The sequence below is a fragment of the Chiloscyllium plagiosum genome, chromosome 29 (genome assembly GCF_004010195.1).
Source record: "Chiloscyllium plagiosum isolate BGI_BamShark_2017 chromosome 29, ASM401019v2, whole genome shotgun sequence".
Taxonomy (NCBI): domain Eukaryota; kingdom Metazoa; phylum Chordata; class Chondrichthyes; order Orectolobiformes; family Hemiscylliidae; genus Chiloscyllium; species Chiloscyllium plagiosum.
The window spans coordinates 16,127,532-16,150,748 of NC_057738.1; the positions used below are offsets into that span (position 1 = coordinate 16,127,532).

Sequence of the window (23,217 nt, forward strand, 5' to 3'; positions counted from 1 at the left end):
TGTTTCTTCTCTCACTTATTCCATCTCTCAAAGTATGAGTCTACAAAATGACAGACTGGAAGATCATGTTACTTGGTGTGTAGGGAAGGAGCTCTGGAATTAGTGGTTTGCACGAATGTGCCTGTGCCTTAGTTGAAGGTTTAAAATGTCAGTATGCAGTGCATCTACCTCAACAATCCAGTGGCATCAGGTCCAGTCTTTGCTGGAGCATAGAATTTACAAGGCCATGGAAATCAAGTGTCAAGTTAACATGAGAGCTTAAATGCATTTTAAAAACAGTACAATGTAAAGCAAGGTAAAAAGCAGTCATTTTACAGAATATAGATAATCTCTTTACATGTCAGTGCAATTCCAGAAGGTTGCAAGAATTTGGGAAACTGGAAGTACTGCAGGGTTCATGCCAGCAGAACATATTGGACCACAGAGGTTGCCAGACCAGAGAGTGTCAGATTAGGGAAATACAATTAATAGTGAACAATCCTGCTACCCTTAACTATCTGTCAGGGGGCAACAAAGAGGAATAAATGAGTACTTGGCAAGTCCCATGTTTGAGAATTAGTTCTCATTTAATGAGAAAAGGAGAGCCTTTGAAATGAATGGTTTTCTTTTATGTAGCATAAAGCATTACACAACTTGTATAGTTGCACTTTATTCATTATTTTAGATTCGGAAATGTTTTTTCATATGGATTTTATGAATAATAATTGATGTTCATTCTTGATCTTTTTGTTCATTTCAAACAGAAAAGCAACTTGCATACACCAGGTGAGTTGATTGACAATTTATTATAAACTGATGTGACTTACAGCTTCTTTTGCTAATTTAACTTGACTGACCCAAATATCTCAAATATCTGCATCTGTGAATTTCTAATTGTGTTTTTCGAATATGAAAGGAAATCTTGGCCAACTTTTTTTTTCATGGTGTGCTATCATGAAATTGAAACCTGCTTACTGATGCTCAGTTTGGGTTTCACAAGGTGGAACAGGTGTAGTGAGAGTGACTGCCCTTCAAAGCAGACCGCATTTGACTAAATATGACACTAAGAATCCCTAGCAAAACTGGATTAAGTGAGAACGGGGAGTCAAAAGTGGAGATGTTTGCTAATGATTGTACAATGTTCAGCATGATTTGCAATCTTCAGATACTGAAGTAGTCAATGTCTTTATGCAGCAAAACCTAGATAACATTCAGGTTTAAACTTGTAGGTAGCAACGATGTTCTCTAACAGCAATAATCTAATAATTTCCCCATAACATTGTAATATTACCACCCTGATTCCTCCACTATCAATATCATGAGGCTTGCAATTGGCCAGAAATTGAACTAGACCAGTTAATTAATACTTGGTTAATAGAGCAGGTCAGAGGAGAAAATCTCTGTAGTAACTCACTTTGAGACTCTCAGTATCTCTATCAGGCATAAATCAGGACTATAATGGAACATGGGATATTCTCCAGTTACCTGGATGAGTGCAGTCACAAGAACATTGTCCATGACAAACAAACCTATTTGATTGCTTTGGTGGTAGAGGAATTGAATGCTATAGGGGCAGCAGTGTGTACAATATAGAAAATGCACTACAACTCATCAAAGGTCCTTCAACAGCATCTATCAAACCTTGATCGCCACACTTGGAGTGACAAAGATAGGAGTTAGATGGGAGGTACTATCACCTGCAAAACACACTCCATCGTGATTTGAAATAATATCACTGTTCTTTTAGTGTTGCTGGGTAACAATCCTGAACTTCTCTGTGGGTGTATCTGCATTGCATGAACTGCAGGCATCTAGAAAGTGTTCACTACAACCTTGTCAAAGGCAATTAGAAAATATGTGCTGGTTTTGCCATGAAGGAAGATGGGGTGACATGTTGATAATGTCACTGGACTAGTAATCCAAAACCCAGACTAATATTTTATAACCCATTGAGTCAGTTCCGTCATTCAGTGAGATGATGGCTGACCTGATAATCCTCAGCTCCATTTTCCTGTCTTCTCATAACCCTTGATTCCCATACTGATTAAAAATCTGTCTATCTCAGCCTTGAGTATACTTAATGACTCAGCTTCAACAGTTCTTTGATGTAAAGAATTCCACAAATTTACTACTCCCAAGAGAAGAAATTCCTCCCTAATCTTAAAGGCAACTCTGAGATCACGCTCTCTGGTCCTCGACTCTTCACCCAAGGGAAAACATTTTCTGAAGAGTCACTAGAGTTGAAATGTTAACTTTATTTTCTCTACACATTTACTGTCAAACCTGCTGAATTTCTTCAGTATTTCCAGCATTCATAGCTCTTTTATATCTTAGCCTTTCAAATTCTTGAATGCTTCAGTAAGGTTGCCTCTCATTCTTCAAAAAACAAAAGAACTGCAGATGCTGAATATCTGAAACAAAAATAGAAATTGCTGAAAAATCTTAATAGGGTTGGCAGCATCTGTGGAGAGAAATCAGAGTTAACATTTCAGATCCTGTGACCCTTCTTCGTCCCCACCTTAATAGATTTTGGGCATGAAAAAAACTCCTCTTCCTTCACTATCATGCCCATTTCTTTGGACAAGAGTTCTCTCCCTGTTCCACAAACCCCTTCATCCATCTCCAACACTCTCCCTCTATCCTTCTAACTGTACTCAATCCGTTCTGGAGAATGGTTCTGATTTCTCTCCATAGATGCCAGTTTTTTCGAGCAATTTCTGTTATTAAAACCTTTTAAAAGAGGCTAACATTTTCCCGGTAACCCATAGTTACCTGCTTTTATTATCTCCTTCACTTTTTAAATGTTTTACATGAGTAGTTTACAATCCTCTGGGACTTTTCCATCATCTAAGGATTCTTGGAAGATTACTACCAGTGTATCTACTATCTCTGTAGCAGTGTTTAATATCCAGGATGCATCCTGTCTGATCCAGGTGACTTATCAGTCTTTAGCCCCATTAGTTTCCTGAGTTTTTCTTGTGTTAGCTATTGTTTTTTCTTCTCCTTTTGCCCTGTGAATATTTAGTATTTTTAGAATTTTTTTTGTCTCTTACTGTGAAGACTGCCGCAAAGTATTAATTTAACTTCTCTGCCATTTCCTGGTTCCCCATTATTATTTCTCCAGGCTCAATCTCTAAGCAGTCTATATTCACTTTTTGTTTAAAGAAGCCCTTGCTATTTATCTTGCTCTATCTATTTACTCTCAACGCTTAATCATCTTCAACTTTTTTTTGGTAGCTGGTTATTCAATTTAATTAAAATCTGAAATATAAAGCTTGTCTCGGTGATGGTGACTAAATCAACTCTCACCTATTTTTGTCAAAACCCATCTGACACTCAAATGTTGTTTTAGGAACTGAAATCTGCCATCCTTGTCTATTCTGGCCTCATGTGACTTCCAGATTATCAGCAGTGTGATTAACTCTTAATTGCTTTTGCCAATGGTCTTAAAACCTTTCAGTTAAGAGCATCTGGGAATGGGAAACAAATGCATACCATAAAAGAAAAGGATTTTTAAAAAAAGGTTTTAAGTTCGAACTGAGCAGTTAAGTCCCTCCATTCTTTAGTTTGCAGTTTGTAATTTTGCTTAAATCTGAACACTTGGATGAATGTTTTTGGAGGTGGAGAAAAAAGGTGATTTTAAATGTAACTTTTCATGAGTAGGGTGTTTGCATCATGGATAATGAGCTGATTAATGCATATGGAGCAAATATTTATGTCCTGAGATTATAATAATTCCTAAGTAAAATAACATTTATATTGCTGGAAAAGCGCAGCACGTCAGGCAGCATCCAAGGACCAGGAGAATCGATGATTCGGGCATGAGCCCTTCTTCAGGACATCGATTCTCCTGGTCCTTGGATACTGCCTGACCTGCTGCGCTTTTCCAGCAACACATTTTCAGCTCTATCTCCAGCATCTGCAGTCTTCACTTTCTCCTATAACATTTATATTGGCTTTGCTCATGCATCCAAAAGTGAGAGTATGAATGCACATTGTACTAGCAGAAGTCTGTCGCTTCTAACCATTGATTAACCTGTATTGGCAGTGAGGTTGATGTACTTAGAGCCATTGTGCTGTCTGTCACTGGATATGCTGGTTCAGCATAAGCAGAAATGTATTTGACATTCTGATTGAAACTGGTCATCATGTCTGTTTTCTAGGCAGGAAATTAGTCAGTTTCTTAGGCCTGTGCCCCATGCTCCACGGATGTCTGAAAAATAACCATTACCTAACAACTGGCATTCATTACTTGTAAATGCTGCTATTTACATTAGATATGATTGTGACCTCTCAAATTAAGCCTAGTTAAAAATCTCACAGCACCAGGTTATAGTCCAACAGATTTATTTGGAAGCACTAGCTTTCGGAGCACTGTTCCTTCAGGTGGTTGTGGAGTATAAGATCATAAGACACTGAATTTATCACAAAAGATTACAGTGTCATGCAACTGAAATGATATATTGAACAAACCTGGATTGTTAAGTCTTTCATCTTTTAGAATGGGTTGCAGGTTTCCTTTCACTAATATGTAAATCCCAGAACTTCTTTCAAGTCACCCTCTCAAGATAACTTAAGGTTTTATAACAAAAAGTTATGTCTCAGCTCGTACAATGCATTGAAGGTGTGAGGTCACAGTCTCTGTATCCCAGTCTTGGTTTAGACGGCTTCTATTTCCAAAGTGTATTGTCTGTCTGCATTGACTGCCTGCAGATTGCATTTTTGAGCAAAATAAGGTATGTGCAAATATAATTCTGCAAATACAAAATCATCCCATAGACTCTGTGTGTGATAAAGTGTGTGTGTGTGAGAGAGAGATGGAGTATAAGCCTGTGTGAGGGGTGAAGATACAGACAGACTCCACCTCATACCTTTAATGCATTGTCAGAGCTGAGATGTCACCTTTTGTTTTAAAACCTTGTTATCTCAAGAAGGTCACTTACAAGAGGATCTGGGATTTATATATTAATGAATCAAAACATGCAACCCATTCTAAAAGATGAAAGACTTAACAATCCAGGTTTGTTCAATATATCATTTCAGTTGCATGACACTGTAATCTTTTGTGATAAATTCAGTGTCTTATGATCTTATACTCCACAACCACCTGAAGGAACAGTGCTCCGAAAGCTAGTGCTTCCAAATAAACCTGTTGGACTATAACCTGGTATTGTGATTTTTAACTTTGTCGCCCCAGTCCAACACTGACTCCTCCACATCAAATTAAGCCTCGTACTTTGTTTAGATTCATATGGAACCAGGAGGAACAGGACTGCTGCTTCTTGCTTCACACCACATGATTGGCTTTCACCTGTTGTCTTTCACTAGTAATTTCCTAAAGGTGCCTGGAAATTTCTTTAAATATTTCTCAATGTTCTGTTTTCATTTATAGCTTTGGCAAGTCCTGGAGGCCCCAATGCTGTGCGTACCAGTAATTTCACCATGGTTGGATCTCACAAGTTCACACTGTCTTCAGTCGGAAGCACAAAATTCCAACTAGAGAAGGTTAGCAAACTTGAGTACTACTTTTTATACTTTCGTTTTCTTCTGCCTGATCTTGTACAGTTTTAGCAAATCCTATATTTCCTTTGTTTAAAATGCTTTGTGATATTCTTTGTGTTATGGATAATGGGGAGAGGTGAATTGAGCTAGTTTTATTTTTCGCCTCTTCTGTCAGTAGGCAGAGGAATTTTTAGATGTTTTTCCTTTTGAAATAGGCCTTAGTGTGTTCTGGCCATAGCCCTTGTGAGATCTGAGTTTTAGTTAATGTGCGAAAATGTGATTTGTACATTTAAACTTGGGGGTGGTTGTTGCAACTCATACAGCTGCATAAGCACATAAGGAAGAATATTTGGAGGCAGTAGCCTTGAGGTAATGTCTCTGGGATGTCTTTAGTTCTTGTAATTTGGTGGCTATCGCATTTGCAGTAAGGCTCTTATGGTGCAGTGGTGATGTCCCTACTACTGTAAAGTTAAAATCCCGTCTGCTCCAGAGGGGTGTAATAACACATCTGAATAGTTTGATTGCAAATATCTACTAGGCCGAAGAAAAGAATGTTACAATTGGGAATAATTTAAAACATAAAATACCATAAAATTGAACATTTATTCACTTTTTTAATAAGTCCAGAAAGTTATTTGCCATAAGCTGATCCTACAGAATCCCCTCTTGTAGTATGTGGAGGTGTAGCAGTGAACATAGAACATTACAGTGCAGTACAGGCCCTTTGGCCCTCGATGTTGCACCGACCCATGAAACCAAGCTGAAGTCTGTCTAACCTACACTATTCCATTCTCATTCAATGACCATTTAAATGCCCTTAAATTTGGCGAGTCTACTACTGTTGCAGGCAGTGCGTTTCACGCCCCTACTATTCTGAGTAAAGAAACTACTTCTGACATCTGTCCTATATCTATCACAATCTATCTGCAGTTGGTCTACCTTTTAGGCAAATTTTTGATTAGTTTTGGATACCAGGTTTCAGAGATATTGTGACTAATGACTGGCTTGGCTAAACCTGAAGTCTGGTTTTCTGTAGAAAGAATCTTTCAGGCTGTGATGTTAGGAGTAGATAAGCTCTTCCCAGATCAAAGCCATGCAGACCAGAACTTCAAGTTACATTTTTTAGAAACTAGAAATTTTGGTCATGTGGCAGGATTCCTAGATGCAGTTGTTTCTGTTTCTTGCTGCGAGGAACTTCACAGAAATTGTGATTGACTGGCATCAGCCATATTTTAGTTCAGTAAATTTGTTTGAAATTTAAACAAGAGCATAATGTTTTAAAAACAATTTATGGTCTCTCTTCATACCATGCATGACACTGTGATTATGCCTCACTCCTACAAAGTCATAGTTGAAGCGTGTGTATTTAATTTGAAATTCTATAGGACAGAAAATTTACTTTAAGTTCATTAGCATATCTTGGAATATGTTACACTGATGGAAAACATTCCTTTATTGGTCCTAGATAACCTTTCTCATACTCCTCTGATGATTTCTAGTTTTGTCCTTTATAATTCTTAGAGATGTATTTTCAACATAAGGCTTTATCAAGCAACTGTCATTTAAAAAGTTGAAACATATTAATGTTCATATAGTAGTTTTATTCTGATATCCTGTTTAATCGTTCAAATGATATAAACTATGTATCTGAACTTGGTAGATTACGTTAAATCAGGAATGAAACATCTAGTTAAATCATGACTGTCCTACCTCAGGTCCAGATCACCACACTGGGCATACCATATATCATTCTGTTGTAATAAATTATGTAGGAAGGCGAGAATTGGTTTAGGCCACTCATCCTTGGGTTAAAACTAATTTGTGTGTTACCTCTGTTTTAGCTGTGACTTGATTGATAATACTCTCACCACTGATGTTCCAGGGTTCTAGATTCCTTCAAGACTTGAGCACAAAAAACCTGGGAATTCTACATTTTGGAGGTTCTATCTTTCAGATGAGTCATTAAACTGGGACCCTGTCAGCCTTCAGGGCCATAAATTATCCCATACAAATACCTTGTAGAAAAGCATAAAGGTTATCCTTTATTTGTAATTATCTCTCAATTAATATTGCAAATATAAATTTTCTGCTCGTTATTACTTCACAGTTGTGGCAGCTTGCTGAACAAACTAGCTGATTTGCAAACCTCCAAAGTTAGTGGCAAAATTACAATTCATCAAAAGATACACTTTCTTGATTGCAAGGCACTTTGAGATACCCTTTGTGAAAGGCTCTGTGCATCCATACCTTTTCATCTACCTACGTTGGGTTTGCAAATCTTAATAGAGATTAAAAATAAAGATAATATATCTCAAATTAGATGTAAAACATACATTTAATATTATTTAAGGTATGGATGAATATTCTTTTTTAAGGAGATTTTCTCATTGGCATGCTCTAATTTGCTGTTATCAAAGTAAACTCGTATATTCTATTTTTTAAATATTGCCGCAGCTTGATAAATGTCTTGCATGTAACTTGTTTTATTCACACCTTTAATTTATGCAATATCTCATCTGGGTTTCTGCGAAATATGCTTCAGTAAAAGGCTGCTATATTTGTCTCACTCATGGATCATCCCTTGCTAGTAGTCAGTTTGTTGACACTCACTGCACATTACACTCCTTGTAATCAGTAACATAGCTGTTATTGCTCACTGTATTTGATGTTGCTGTTTTGTGTTTAATAAGTGAACTGTTGCACAAGCTATTAAATATTTTGAACCATTTGCTAAAAGGTATGCATTAATGAGGACAGTAAGCTTGACTAAAATGATCAAAAATGCAAAATATCTGAACTCTTGACTAAATCTGCAGTAATTACAACTCAAAATACAGACTGAGAATGATTAGGTGACCAGCTACTGTAGTAAATTGTTTTTCAACTTTTTGGGGGTTAGGAATCATTGTCATCTCTACAATGTAAGGTATGCACTACACACACTTAAATATCAAAGTAAAGCAGCATGTAATTAAATTTTTAACTTAAGAACTACTCAATAGATTCTGTTTGGTATCCATGTATGACTTGTAAAAATTTATCCAAACAATCTCCTGATTCATCATTTTTTTTAAAATGGTATTGTCTTGATAATTTTCATAACACAGATTCTTTGCAGTGCTCAAATGAAGTATTTCAGTCTGCACAATAGCAACTTGTGCATTTTTTTTGTTTGGCATAAATTATTTATCCTTATCATTGAACGCCGAATCCGGCGTCACTAATAACTTGCTGCTTTGAACACTTAAAACAACATCCATTGAAACAAATGAAATATTAATTTATTTCTGTACTTGATCCAAAATATAAATTTGATAACTCGTTAGAATTTTTTGTCTGAAACTTCTTATTGTACGAGAATTTGAATCTAAATTTGAACTTAAAACATTAATATACGAATAATTTATTTGGCTAAATACCTCAACAGCACTTCTTTGTGTAGCTTTGATTTGTTTTTAAGGATCTGGAAAGCACATCTCTACAATGTAAGGTATGCTCTACACACACTTAAATACCAAAGTAAAGCAGCATGTAATGAAATTTTTAACTGAAGAACTACTGAACAGAGATTATGTTAAATAAAATCATGCAGCTGTCTGAACTCATGATTAGACATAGAGGATTTGGTACGACTAAACTGCAACTCAATTAACAAACGAATTGTACCAATTTCATAACTAACTCAAGCCTCTATGTGGAGCTTAACATTAAGATGAATAAAGCCTTCATATTGTTATTTGTGAAGTCTTTGTAAAACCACTTGGCAGTCAGTGTGCTGCACAACACAAATATTTTGGTGCTTGTCAGTGACTATTAATCTCATCTAGGAGGTTAATAAGCATCAAAACAGTGCTGAATACTTCTGACCTTGTCTACTAAAATGTGATGAAAGTCTCTGTCACTTTGCTAGCTTTCAAATTACAATTCTATTATGTGAAATAAATCAACTGACTGATGTAATGTGTATCAGATCTCTAGATCTAGTTAGTGTACTGACTAAAATATTAATCAAATCTAACATACAGTTCTTTTGTTCTTCATAGGTTCCTTTCTTGTCTCCTCTTGAAGGTCATATTTATGTAAAACTGCAGTGCCAGATTGGTTCTACAATTGAAGAACGTGGTTTTTTGGTAAGATTTCTTTTATAGTTCAAAGTTAACAGTAGAAATAATCTCTTCTAATTGCTCTTGTTTTTGAAAATTAGTAAATAATCTGTCGAGGAAGGCGGAACAAGTTTGTTCTTAAGTACATTTACATATTCTTGGGCCATCACAACTGTTTAATAGCCAATTAGTTATATTGTTGTAAGTCAGTTATCTATTCATATGGGAGAGGTTGAAGACTGAATGAATGCATATTTGCTTCCCCTTTTTTAAAAAAAATGTGGTGGCTACACCTAGACTAACAAGCTGACTGGAGAAGAAACTGGAAGTGTAGATTGCTAAGGTATGTTTCCTTACTGAGTCTGGAAGTAGCCTTCCAATGCTCATGCATATTTAATAGTGGAGCTTTGGAACTAGTTCCCTCACTTGTAACAGTGGCATGATTTTAAGTATCCACAGAGCCACATAGCACACTTATGAAGTCCTTCCTACAGACATAAGGGAACAGCATTTTACTCAAATGGATATGCCAGCAGTTGGTCAGGCTGTAGCAACTGTGAAGGGTGAAAGTCTGTCTCGCATGCTGAACCAGAAAGGATCCTTCCCACAGTGTCTAAACCTATGCCATGGTAGATCATGGAATTTTATTGAACATTTCTGCCTTGTCCACATTGAAATTGTGGGCTTGACTTTGATCCCTCCCTTCTGAATTAAACCATTTTTATTATTGCTGAAACCAATTTAGTCAAACCTTTTCACTCATCAGGTCATTTCACAAGGATACTAATTCAGGGGCAAACCAATATTTAGAGTCCCAGAGATGCACAGCATGGAAACAGACCAACCTGTCCATGCCGACCAGATATGCCAACCCAATCTAGTCCTACCTGCAAGCACCTGGCCCATATCCCTCTAAACCCTTCCTGTTCATATACCCATCCAAATGCCTCTTAATTGTTGCAATTGTACCAGCCTCCACCACCACCTCTGGCAGCTTATTCCATACACGTACCACCCTCTGTGTGAAAAAGTTGCCACTTAGGTCTCTTTTATAACTTGCCCCTCTCACCCTAAACCTATGCCCTCTAGTTCTGGACTCCCTGATCCTAGGAAAAAGACTTTGCCTATTTACCCTATCCATGCTCTTCATAATTTTGTAAATCTCTATAAGTCCACCCCTCAGCCTCCGACACTCCAGGGAAAACAACCCCAGCCTGTTCAGCCTCTCTGTAGCTCAAATCCTCCAACCCTAGCAAAATCCTTGTAAACCTTTTCCAAATCCTTTCAAATTTCACAACATCTTTCCGAAAGGAAGGAGACCAGAATTACACGCAATATTCCAACAGTGGCCTAACCGATGTCCTGTACAGCTCCAACATGACCACCTAGCTCCTGTACTCAATACTCTGACCAATAAAGGAAAGCATACCAAACGCCACTTTCACTATCCTATCTACCTGCGACTCTACTTTCAAGTACCCATGAACCTGCACTCCAAGGTCTCTTTGTTCAACAACACTCCCTAGGACTTTACCAGTAAGTGTATACGTCCTGCTAAGATTTGCTTTCCCAAAATGCAGCACTTCGCATTTATGTTGTGGTTCCGTTCGCCGAGCTGGGAATTTGTGTTGCAAATGTTTTGTCCCCTATCTAGGTGACATCCTCAGTGCTTGGGAGCCTCCTGTGAAGCGCCTTTGTGTTGTTTCCTCCGGCATTTATAATGGTTTGTCTCTGCCGCTTCCAGTTATCTGTTCCAGCTGTCCGCTGCAGTGGCTGGTATATTGGGTCCAGGTCGATGTGTTTGTTGATAGAATCTGTGGATGAGTGCCATGCCTCTAGGAATTCCCTGACTGTTCTCTGTTTGGCTTGTCCTATAATAGTAGTGTTGTCCCAGTCGAACTCATGTTGCTTGTCATCTGTGTGTGTGGCTACTAAGGATAGCAGGTAGTGTCGTTTCGTGGCTAGTTGGTGTTCATGGATACGGATCATTAGCTGTCTTCCTGTTTGTCCTATGTAGTGTTTTGTGCAGTCCTTGCATGGGACTTTGTACTCTACGTTGATTTTGTTCATGCTGGGTATCGGGTCCTTTGTCCTGGTGAGTTGTTGTCTGAGAGTGCCTGTTGGTTTGTGAGCTGTTATGAGTCCGAGTGGTCGTAGTCTGGCTGTCAGTTCAGAAATGTTCTTGATGTATGGTAACGTGGCTAGTCGTTTGGGTTGTGGCATGTCCTCATTCCGTTGTCTTTCCCTTAGGCATCTGTTGATGAAATTGCAGGGGTATCCGTTTTTTGGCAAATACATTGTAGAGGTGTTCTTCTTCCTCTTTTTGCAGTTCAGGTGTGCTGCAGTGTGTTGTGGCCCTTTTGAACAACGTAGTGTACAAAATCCCATGCAAGGACTGCACAAAACACTACATAGGGCAAACAGGAAGACAGCTAATGATCCGTATCCATGAACACCAACTAGCCATGAAACAACACGACCAGCTTTCCTAGTAGCCACACACTCCGATGACAAGCAACATGAGTTTGACTGGGACAACACTACTATTATAGGACAAGCCAAACAGAACAGCCAGGGAATTCCTAGAGGAATGGCACTCATCCACAGATTCTATCAACAAACACATCGACCTGGACCCAATATACCAGCCACTGCAGCGGACAGCTGGAACGGACAACCGGAAGCGGCAGAGATAAACCACTATAAATGCCGGAGGAAACAACACAGAAGCGCTTCACTGGAGGCTCCCAAGCACTGAGGAAGTCACGTAGATGGGACGAAACGTCTGCAACACAAATTCCCAGCTCGGTGAACAGAACCACAACAACGAGCACCTGAGCTACAAATCTTCTCACAAACTTTGAACTTCGTATTTATCTGATTTAAATTCCATCTGCCACTTCTCAGCCCATTGGCCCATCTGGTCCAGATCCTGTTGTAATCTGAGGTAACCCTCTTCGCTGTCGATTACACCTCCAATTTTGATATTATCTGCAAACTTACTAACGGTACCTCTTATGTTCGCATCCAAATCATTTATGTAAATGACAAAAAATAGAGGACTTAGCACTGATCCTTGTGGCTCTCCACTGGTCACAGGCCTCAGTCTGAAAAACAATCCTCCACCACCACCCTCTGTCTTCTACCTTTGAGCCAGTTGTATCCAAATGGCTAGTTCTCCCTGTATTCCATGAGATCTAACCTTGCTAATCAGTCTCCCATGGGGATCCTTGTCAAACGCCTTACTGAAGTCCATATAGATCACATCTACCACTCTGCCCTCATCAATCCTCTTTGTTACTTCTCAAAAACCTCAATTGAGTTTGTGAGACGTAATTTCCCATACACAAAGCCATGTTGACTATCCCTAATCAATCTTGCCTTTCTAAATACATGTACATCCTGTCCCTCAGGATTCCTCTAACAGCTTGCCCATCACTGACATCAGGCTCACTGGTCTATAATTCCCTGGCTTGTCCTTACCACCCCTTTTAAAGAGTTGCACCACGTTAGCCAACCTCCAGTCTTTCGGCACCTCACCTGTGATTATTGATGATACAAATATGTCAACAAGAGGCCCAGCAATCACTTCCCCAGCTTCCCACGGAGTTCTCGGGTACACCTGATCAGGTCCTGGGGATTTATCCACCTTTACCCGTTTCAAGACATCCAGCACTTCCTCCTCTGTAATATGGAGGAGGAAGATCTGCAAGATCTATTTCCGTGCAGTCTATATCTTCTTTATCCCTTTCCACAGTAAATACTGATGTAAAGTGCTCATTTAGTATCTCCCCCATTTTCTGTGGCTCCACACAAAGGCCGCCTTGCTTATCTTTGAGGGGCCCTATTCTCTCCCTAGTTACCCTTTTTTGTCCTTAATGTTCTTGTAAAAGCTCTTTGGATTCTCCTTGATTCTATTTGCCAAAGCTATCTCATGTCCCCTTTTTTGCCCTCCTGAATTCCCTCTTAAGTATACTCCTACTTCCTTTCTACTCTTCTCAGCATACATCTTAAACTGCATAGGAAGTGAGTGATGATTGATTGGCAAGTGGTATTGCTGAGGTATTGCCATGGAGAGTGCAACCATTAATGTTGATTGACAGTTAAGGGCCAAGCTTTTGTTTCAATTTTTAAATTGGACAAGAAGACTCTGGTTAGGCCATTGTTTTGGGAGTGAGATAGGAGCTAGGAGTGGTGTTGATTATTGCAAGTAAGTACTTGCCTGTACTTAACATGCAGTTTCACATGAGTTTTCCTAGATGCTGTCAGCACTGGTGCTGACTGTCTCAGGGTAAAGCAAGGTTAAAACAGGAACCAAGATTGGGAGTTGGTCCCCTAATTTTGCATATGCATCTATCCAAATCTCACTTTCAGATGTGGACAAAGAGTACCTTTTGTTTGTCTATTATCAAGATGACATCCTGAATGATGTTTCGGCACAAGCAAAGGATGCTATTTCTGTCCCTGGTGTCATTTAAATTACCCAAACAGATGCTACTAATTCTAATTTTCACCACCTGAATCAGGAAAATGTGCCACATTGTGCCAGGCTGTGAAACATTGGCCAAATAATTTGAAAGCTTCCTGATAATTGAATAATATATCCAGCTCCATGGATAGAATTTGAGGAAAGTATTTTATCTGTTGGCATTGCCCCACCATTCTTCATGGATCTTGTAATATTGTTTCTAGTGTATTTGGATATGTATCAGGAATTCTTTGTACTTCAATCTAACAGCACCATCTAGTGGAATTTTAAATGACTTGATTAAAACATTATGTTTTAGCTAATTAGCCTGATGTTGTCCAGCTGTAGCCAATCTTATGACAATTGTAGAGGAATCTAACTTCTCTTAGCGGAATATAACAAATCTTTACTAGAATCCTACGAAACCACTTAGTGCAATATTTCAATCGGGATCTAATTCCGAAGTTCTGAAAGCTTTGGAGCCAAGAGGCTAAAAACAGAAAATAGACTTCTTCATATTTGTTGATCTGACCAAGAATTTGATTTAATTAGCATGGGGGCCTTTTAGAAGTTAATGAAGAAATGTGGTTGTCCTGAGAAACTTATCGCCTTGACCCAGCTGTTCCAATTCAATATGCTTCTCATGTTCTGGATGATGGTTCGTCTCCTGTCCTGATGGAAGTTAACTAATGGAGTTAACTTCCATCAATGCACTTCTACAAGTTTTCTGTGCCATACTTGCAGATGCCTTCTTAATGGTAATCCTGACATTAAAAATCTGATATTACATGGACATACTTTGTGATTTCCTGTTTGCCAATGACTGCCTTAGCTGCTGATTCCCAGCAAAATAAAAACAGAGATTAAATCTTGTCGAAGTCTGAAACCTGCATATCGTGAGATATGGTGAGGAATCTGATGGGTGTATGAAAAGGAAGGGTTTAGAGGGATAATGGCCAATTGTGGGCAAATGGTACTAGATTTATTTAGCTTATCTGGTCAGCATGGATGAGTTGGACCCAAGGGTCTGATTCTGTGCTATATATCTCTATGGCTCTAAATGTGGCAGAATCAAGCGAGAAGTCCAGCTAGGCCTTATTTCGACCTTAGGTACAAATTGTTGCACTTTTTAACTATGCTCTAGGCATTGAGGTGCAATTGTGGCAAGTTGCGTATTAAGGAGAATTATTGCTTGTACGAACTGTACATCTCACCTCATTAATATTCCCATTCTATCACCCACTGCGAGCAAACGAGACACCTAGAATTCTCAACATGGAATTCAGAGCAAGTACCTCACAACTTCAACTCACCACTGGCTGTTAACAACCTCTGTTTTGGTCACCGTGCAACAGCATCTCAAGTCATGATATATGGGCACCAGTGACATGCACCTCTTATCCACCAATATTAGCATCTGATAATTGCCAACCCCTCAGAATCATAATGGTACCTCTCTAATCCACTTGCAGGACATTTTAGGAAGCGTATTCTAGGGTCCACTGAAAACTAGCATTTAAATGCTGCTGCATAGCCACTTTGCTCTGGGACAAATACACTGCTCACAGAGTAGACTAGGTTGTTTCTTGCGGCGACTCATTTGCTCCCTTAAAACATGGTCCATCCCTTGCTTATTAGCACAGTTACATGGCCAGGCAGCTTGCATTGCTGGTCAGCTTTCAGTCAAAAGAGAGGATGACTTTGTGTGGCATTGTGCTATATCAGTCTCATGCTTGCACCATGTGCCAGCAGCTTATGTGGCAAGCAGCAAGCAAACAGCCGTGTCTCAAAGTCTTGGGGAAATAGCCCTTAAAGTCCACGGGGACTTTGGTCAGTCAGGATGTCCTGGCGCAGCAAGTTAAGAGCAATCTGCAATTCTCCTCCAAGGGATTGGTCATGGTCAGGTGTCTGATTGGTATGTTCACAGACAGGGAGCCTGGGAGGTGTTCATTTTGCTTCCATATCCCCTCAATAATCACATTGATGATATCAATGTGTACCATGGATCATAGAATCCCTACAGTACAGATAGAGGCCATTCAGTCCAACGAGTCTGCACTGACCCTCCGAAGAACATCCCAACTGCACCCTATCCTGTAAACCTGAATTTACCATGGCCAATCCACCTAACCTGTACATCTTTGGACTGTGGGAGGAAACCAGACCACATAGAGGAGTATGCAAACTCCACACAGCCAGTCACTCAAAGCTGGAATTGAACCCTTGAGCCTGGCACTGAAACACAGCAGTGCTAGCCACCGTGCCACCCAAAATAAGATTACCGCCCATTCTTTGAAACTCTAGATAATACTGACCCAATTTTGCCTCATCTTTCTTCAAAAGATGATCTTGTCATCTGAAACAAGCCAGGTCAACCTTTAGTAGCACAATCTCAATGGTAATAACATCCAACCTGAGAAAAGAATACCAAAACTGTACTCATAGTATTTAATTCTAACTAAATTTCTATATAATTGAAGCAAGCTTTCACTAATCCTGAACTCAAATTCTTTTGTGATAAAGACTCACATTTAATAATCATATGCCACCATTCCCACCATCTCCAGCAGGATGCCACCACCAGACACACATTCCTCTCTTGTCAGCTTTCCACCTGGACTGTTCCTTCTGGGGTACCCTTGTATATTTCACCTTCACTCCCAACACCACTCCACAACATCTGCTATATGATGTTAGATGTCAGTGATATAGTTGCATTTAGGATGAGAGAGAAGCCCAAACAAATAGTTATATTGCAAACCCATGAATATTTATGGAAACATAAGCATCAATTATACAGTGCATTTCCATCTGTGTGTCCTCAAAGGTTTATTACTTTCTCGCCTAATACCTCTTGATGTGGTCTTAGGCAGGAGAGAAGCCCTTGGCTTCAGATGTTTAGTCATGTGACTCTAGGTGGGCAGGGTAGGGGCGCTGTTGATGCTGGTTTTTGTGTCTGGACAGCTGAGAGTCTCCATGCCAGGGAAAAGGATCTTCCTAGACTTGGTGAGTGGCTGATAGTGTGGGTTGGAGTGCCTAGCTGTCTCTGGAATGCCTTGGCAGAAGACCTCTGAGGTATCTCTGTATGGTTTCTTCTCCGGCTGGGTACCTTCTGGCACCACCTGGTCTCCAGGGGGTGCCTGGAGTGAGGGTCAAATTTCCTGTTCCCTTACGGCCATGACTGCAGTCATGAGGGCTAATTGCTGAGGCAATAAAATGAATGCTTGTGTTTGGGATGTAGCCGCATCTTCATAGCGTAACTGCAGTTGTGCAGCCTCTGGACTGAGCAGGTGCCTGATCTCTGGCCATCCTCTGAGTGCTGGGGTGTGGGTGTTTCTTCCTTGGCTAGCTGTTGCGCTGTCACAGTGCGATGTTCACCAGCTTGTAATCGTAAATGTTCTGAACCTGACATTCCCACTGAGTGGCACTATCTGAGCTGATGGAAGGGTGCAAGAGGCTGACACTTCCACTGAGGGTCCTGACTGTTCTCCTTGGGGCTTGAGTGGTTTTCTGGTGGAGCAGTCCATTTCTTCACTGGGGTTGTGAGCATCCTGCTTGACACCTGCGAGACTATAGAAAGAAGTGGTGTTGTGGCCAGTGTTTAGAAGTGGTATCCAATAAATGACTAACAGCAGGTTTACTGTGAAAATAGTCCTTTCTTGGTAGCTGAAACATGTACATTTCAGCATTCCCCAAAAGCTATTCTGGTCTTCTCCTGCAAGGATTAGGATAGGCTCCTTAAAGATGGGGCCACTGATATTGGGCATCCCTCCCCTTTGGGCCTGTTATAGGTGCTTCCTTATGTAGTGGGAGAGATTGAGGGATTGAATAAGGTAAAAAAAGCTGTCATTTATTTTAGTGCTGGTGCAAATGGCCAAAAGGTGATGACTTATCCCAGGCCAGTGAGTACGCAGCACTGAGCTTAGTGGTGTGGGGAATTGGGGGAAAATGAGAGCATGTGAGGGAAGATATTGCATGCATTTGAGTGTGGAAGACTATTTGGCTTGGCGTGAGGTGGGTGCAGTAGAGTGTGGCTCACAGAGGAGGTCAATTACTGTGGTATTGCTGGCTGTTCCTCTGGACTGTAGATACAGCGCTGGCTCAAGCGGTAACCACTGACAGGCTTCTAGGTTCTGGAGATATGACCTTGTCTGCTGGTCCTCTGGGAAAAGGCTGGCCCTCGTCTGACCACCCAATGCGTCTTCCTAGGCTTGGTGAGTGGCTGGTGGTGGGGGTTGGAGGGCCTAACTGTCTCTGGAATGCCTTGGCCAAAAAGACCTCTGAGGACCTCTGTATGGTTTCTTCTCCAGCTGGGTACCTTCTGGCACCATCTGGTCTCCTCAAGGTCCCTGTTGGAGAATCACAGTGCCATTTTATCCTTTCATGACAACTTCAGAATGAACAACTGTCTAAGATCAGAACAAAATTAAGTACACAAGTTTTGTTCCTTTTTCATACTGAAATGCCACACTTTACAAATAAGTCATTGAACAGTCCTGTACTCCTCATCAAAACTTTGAAATCTTCAGGTTTAACTTTGTATTCTGCTTCTTTCGATGGAAAGAAAACCAAATCATAATTTTTGTCTGCTGGGCATAGCTCTCAAAAAACTAAGTGGCTAATACAAAAAATAACAGAAAATATAAAACATATAGCATGTTGACTGTAAAATTTGATAAGTGTATAATAAACAGAGTGGTAAACCCAACACATTTCTTTCATTGCAGACCATGTTTGATGATGTGAGTGGTTTTGGAGCTTGGCATCGACGCTGGTGTGTTTTATCAGGAAACTGCATCTCGTATTGGACCTATCCAGATGATGAGAAATGCAAGGTCTGTAGATACACAAGAACTATTGCCGTAATGTTAGAAAATAATAACTGAAGTGCAGAATCAACAATGCAAATCCACTATTCCTTTTGCTATTTGTATTTTTTCTGCGATGCATACATTAGTAGCCTTTCTCTGTGCTTGAACTAGCTAACCTTTGATGCTTAGCATAATTTACAGCTCCTGAAGTTGGATATTATCTAGGAGGCGATACACGCCTTTTAATTAAATGCTCAGAGTGAGGAGGCTAATAGCTTGGCAATCTGCACAAAGGAGGTTTTTAAATTTAAATAAAAGGAGAGATATTTAAATCCAAGATCCAGAACATTTTACAAACCTGTACCCTTTCTGTACTGAGTCTCATCTGCAACAGGGTTCAGGTCTTTTGGATAGTGCAGCATGTTACTGACACCAGTTGAAAGCATTTTATCATCTGCAGTTTCTTTCAGCTAATTCCACCATGAAGTTGGCTTCTGACATTGTCTGCACAGACTAGCCCTAATCTCGTTGAGTGGCAGAAGAGGCTTGAGGGTCAGAATCGCCCACCTGCTGTCATGTGGACCAATATCAGCATTTCCGAGATTGATTATAATATATGATGATTAACTGGGCTAGGAGAATAAATTCTGCTTACTTGCAGATTTGTTGACCACAAAGTTTTCTCAATTCCCAAGTTGTGTACTTCAAGGACTTCTGAACACATTTCTATAGGATGTTTGTGCAAAGTACATTTCATTGTTTCCTTGGAAAATCTGGTTTCCCTTTTAGCTTTCCATGTTTATTTTCTCAAATTCTGCAAAATTCATAAGCTATTTATTAAACTTGGTTGTTGTGTGTGCTCAAAACTGAAATAGTGCCAACAAAATAGTGTTGTCACTGATTCAAAGGCTGAATGGCTGCCTATAAGTGTTTTAACCATTTTTAAAAATTCTGTGAAGAGCCTAATCCAATATCTATGCTTTGTTGCTTGCTGTTTTGGTACAATTTAATATACTGTTAGTGCAAGGTTGGTTTTAAGTGATAAAGAAGCATAATGCTGAATTAAATAGATGCAATTTAAAGGAAGTCCTGAAGAAGGGCTTATGCCCGAAACGTCGATTCTCCCCTTCCTTGGATGTTGCCTGACCTGCTGCGCTTTTCCAGCAACACAGTTTCAGCTCTGATCTCCAGCATCTGCAGCCCTCACTTTCTCCTCAGCAATTTAAAGGAAGTCAGTTTTGGAAGTTTATACATTTTCCCATTTGCTGCACATGAGATCATGGCTTCTCATTGGGTTGCACAAAAGGAACATTTGCCAGACATCACTTCTATTTATCAGTTTACTTTTATTCTCTGAATATATCCCTTGCTGTCTTGAGATTATTTCTGTTTGTACTGGAGTCATTTCAGATTTGAGCATTTTCCAAATTAATTTGTTTGCAAAGTTTGCAAGTTGATTTACGTATGTATGATAGAATTAGGGATAATAATGCCTCCTCCCATCCCTAATTTTCTTTCCTGGATCATTGGTGGCTTGGCCTTCAGGTGCCCATACCTGGAATGATCAGAGTGGGCCTTCAGCATCTCTATGCCTCTTTTCTTGTTTAAGATTCTTCTTAAAATATGATTCTATGGCCAAGATTTTGATCACCTGCTCTAATATTTCCAAAGTAAGTGAGGTCAAATGTTGTTTGATTTGTCCAACATTGTTGCCCTGGTTTGGATAATTGATATATGTTCGCCCTCTTATGTCCGTTGATGGCCTAAATTGTATATGGTGAATTTGTAGAATCATATGATATTGAGAAGACTGTTCAGCATATTATATCTCACATGGTTATCTGGCAGAGCTATTCAATTAGTCCCACTCCTTGTTTCAACGAAGCTTGGCAAATTCCTTTCACTTTCTGATTTTGCTTGAAGATTTGCTGAATATGAAAGAGTATATATGGAGATGTTATTAATTTACTGTTTTTCCCTTCAGAACCCACTTGGCCGTTTGAACCTGGCTAACTGCACGAGCAGGAAAATCGAACCGGCTAATCGCGAGTTTTGTGCTCGACCCTACACTTTGGAACTTGTCACTGTTAGACCTCAACGAGAAGATGACAGAGAGACTCTTGTCAGTCAGTGCAAGAATACTCTTTGTGTCACCAAGTAAGCAACAGGGTCTTGAACACTTTTGATGGGGGGAGTTGTATATGAAATTTCAGTGCCCTGATCATGTCCTGCTAGCCTCTGTGACGCATTGTTAGAATGATACCTGAACTTTAAGGGTTAAATTATACGGGCAAATTGCATAAAAATAGTTTATATTCCCTTAAGTTAGTATGTTGAATTGTGATCTATTCCAGATACTGAAAACTAAGAGGAGCTTTGATTGGAAATATGCCAATAAGAGAAGGCGATGGCCAAGTGATATTATCACTGGAGTATTAATCCAGAGATCCGGGTAATGTTCTCGGGTCTCTTGGTTCAAATCCTGTCACAGCAGATGGTGGAATCTGAATTCAGTAAAAGTCTAGAATTCGGACTCTAATGATGACTATGAATCCATTGTTGTTTGTTGGAAAATCCATCTGGTTCATTTAAGGTCCTTTAGGGAAGGAAACTGTCATCCTTACTGTCATCTGGCCTACATGTGACTCCAGACAGCAATGTGGTTAACTCTTAAATGCCATCTGGCCAATTAGAAATGGGCAGTAAGTGCTGTTGACTAGCCAGTGACTCCCTCATCCCATAAATGAACTTTTTTTTAAAAGACTACTTTTTTTTTCTGCCAGGGGAATGCAGAATAAAGGGGTATAAGCAGAAAGGTAGAGCTAGACAATTGATGGAAGTCCAGGTGCACTTTTTCTCAGTGTATTGTAGAAATCTGGAATTGTCTTCATCAAAACGTTGCAGCAATTAAAGCAATCAAGACTGTGATCATAACATTTATGTTAGGTAAGCATGTCAAGTGATCTGATGCTACAATGGGTTGGTAGAGTTGAGATACAGATTAACTGTGATCCAACTGAATGGTAGAGCGGCCTACTTTTATTCTGTTTTTTACTGACTTCTCTTGAGGTCACCATTCAACCAGACTTAGTTGAGCGCATCTCTCGGGAATACTGTACTGAGAGACACGGCAATGTTTTCACTTCTTGGTGCTCAGTTTCTGATTTCAGTCATGTTACTGTTTACCATGAAATTCCCCACAGGAAAATGCAAAGGAAATTAGCCTAGTTGTTCATTTAAACCTATTTTAGTCGGTCTCTTTTAGTTGTGATATGTAAGCTGGGCTAGCCCTGATTAGATTAGATTACTTAGTGTGGAAACAGGCCCTTCGGCCCAACAAGTCCACACCGACCCGCCGAAGCGCAACCCACCCATACTCCTACATGTACCCCTTTTTACCTAGCACTACGGGCAATTTAGCACAGCCAATTCACCTGACCTGCACATCTTTGGACTGTGGGAGGAAACCGGAGCACCCGGAGGAAACCCACGCAGACACGGGGAGACTGTGCAAACTCCACACAGTCAGTCGCCTGAGTCGGGAATTGAACCCGGGTCTCTGGCGCTGTGAGGCAGCAGTGCTAGCCACCGTGCCGCCCACACATTTTTTGTTCTGCAACATTTGCTTGTGAGATATATGTACCTGACAGGAAACTGAAACTGGATAATCTGATTTGGCATGTATGCTGAGACAAAATCAAAGAAATTTAGTCCTGATAGAATTGGGGATGCGTGACTAAACCTCAGTTCAATTTAGATTCTTTGCCAGAGAATTTATTGGAAAAGATTTTTACACAGCATTATTCCAGGTCCCTCTGATTGCAATACTTAAATTCCAGGCATCATACTTTAGTGTGCCATGCACTCCACTAGTGTTTTTTTTTGTTTTCATTCTCCATTTATGTTTGAGAAATGATTAAATTTATTATCCATATTCAATTGACTATGACTTTACTATGGTTAAATATTTTCCCCACATTGGCTTTTCATAACCAGAAGTGAAAAGACTTCTGGCTAGGGTGAGGGAAAATTAATTAGATTGGCACAGGGGAGAGGAACAAAACCAAACTGAAATGTGATTGGATATAAACTTGTTTGAATTGGATTTTAGGAATCTAACAATAATGAAAAGATTTACAAGGATGCCGTGAGCTATCGGGAGAGGTTGAAGAGGCTGAGGGGTAATCTTAGAGATTTATAAATCATGAGTGGCATGGATAGATTAAATAGACAAGTTTTTTTCGCGGGTTGGGGAAGTCCAGAACTAGAGGACATACGTTTAGGGTGAGAGGGAAAGATTTAAAAGGGACGTAAGGGGCAACTTTTTCATGCAAAGGATGATGCGTGTATGAAA

At 39.9% G+C, this 23,217-nt stretch overlaps 1 protein-coding gene across 1 annotated transcript in view; it reads left to right on the top strand.

Annotated features, from left to right (window-relative positions):
- The window catches only part of anln (anillin, actin binding protein), a 103,784-nt gene that overhangs the window by 78,808 nt on the left and 1,759 nt on the right, over window positions 1–23,217 (top strand). Inside the window, exons 19-23 of the mRNA XM_043719199.1 lie at window positions 744–765; window positions 5,372–5,484; window positions 9,525–9,611; window positions 18,780–18,887; window positions 20,848–21,020. Coding sequence (XP_043575134.1) covers window positions 744–765; window positions 5,372–5,484; window positions 9,525–9,611; window positions 18,780–18,887; window positions 20,848–21,020 — 503 coding nt within the window. The remainder of the gene's footprint in view (window positions 1–743; window positions 766–5,371; window positions 5,485–9,524; window positions 9,612–18,779; window positions 18,888–20,847; window positions 21,021–23,217) is intronic.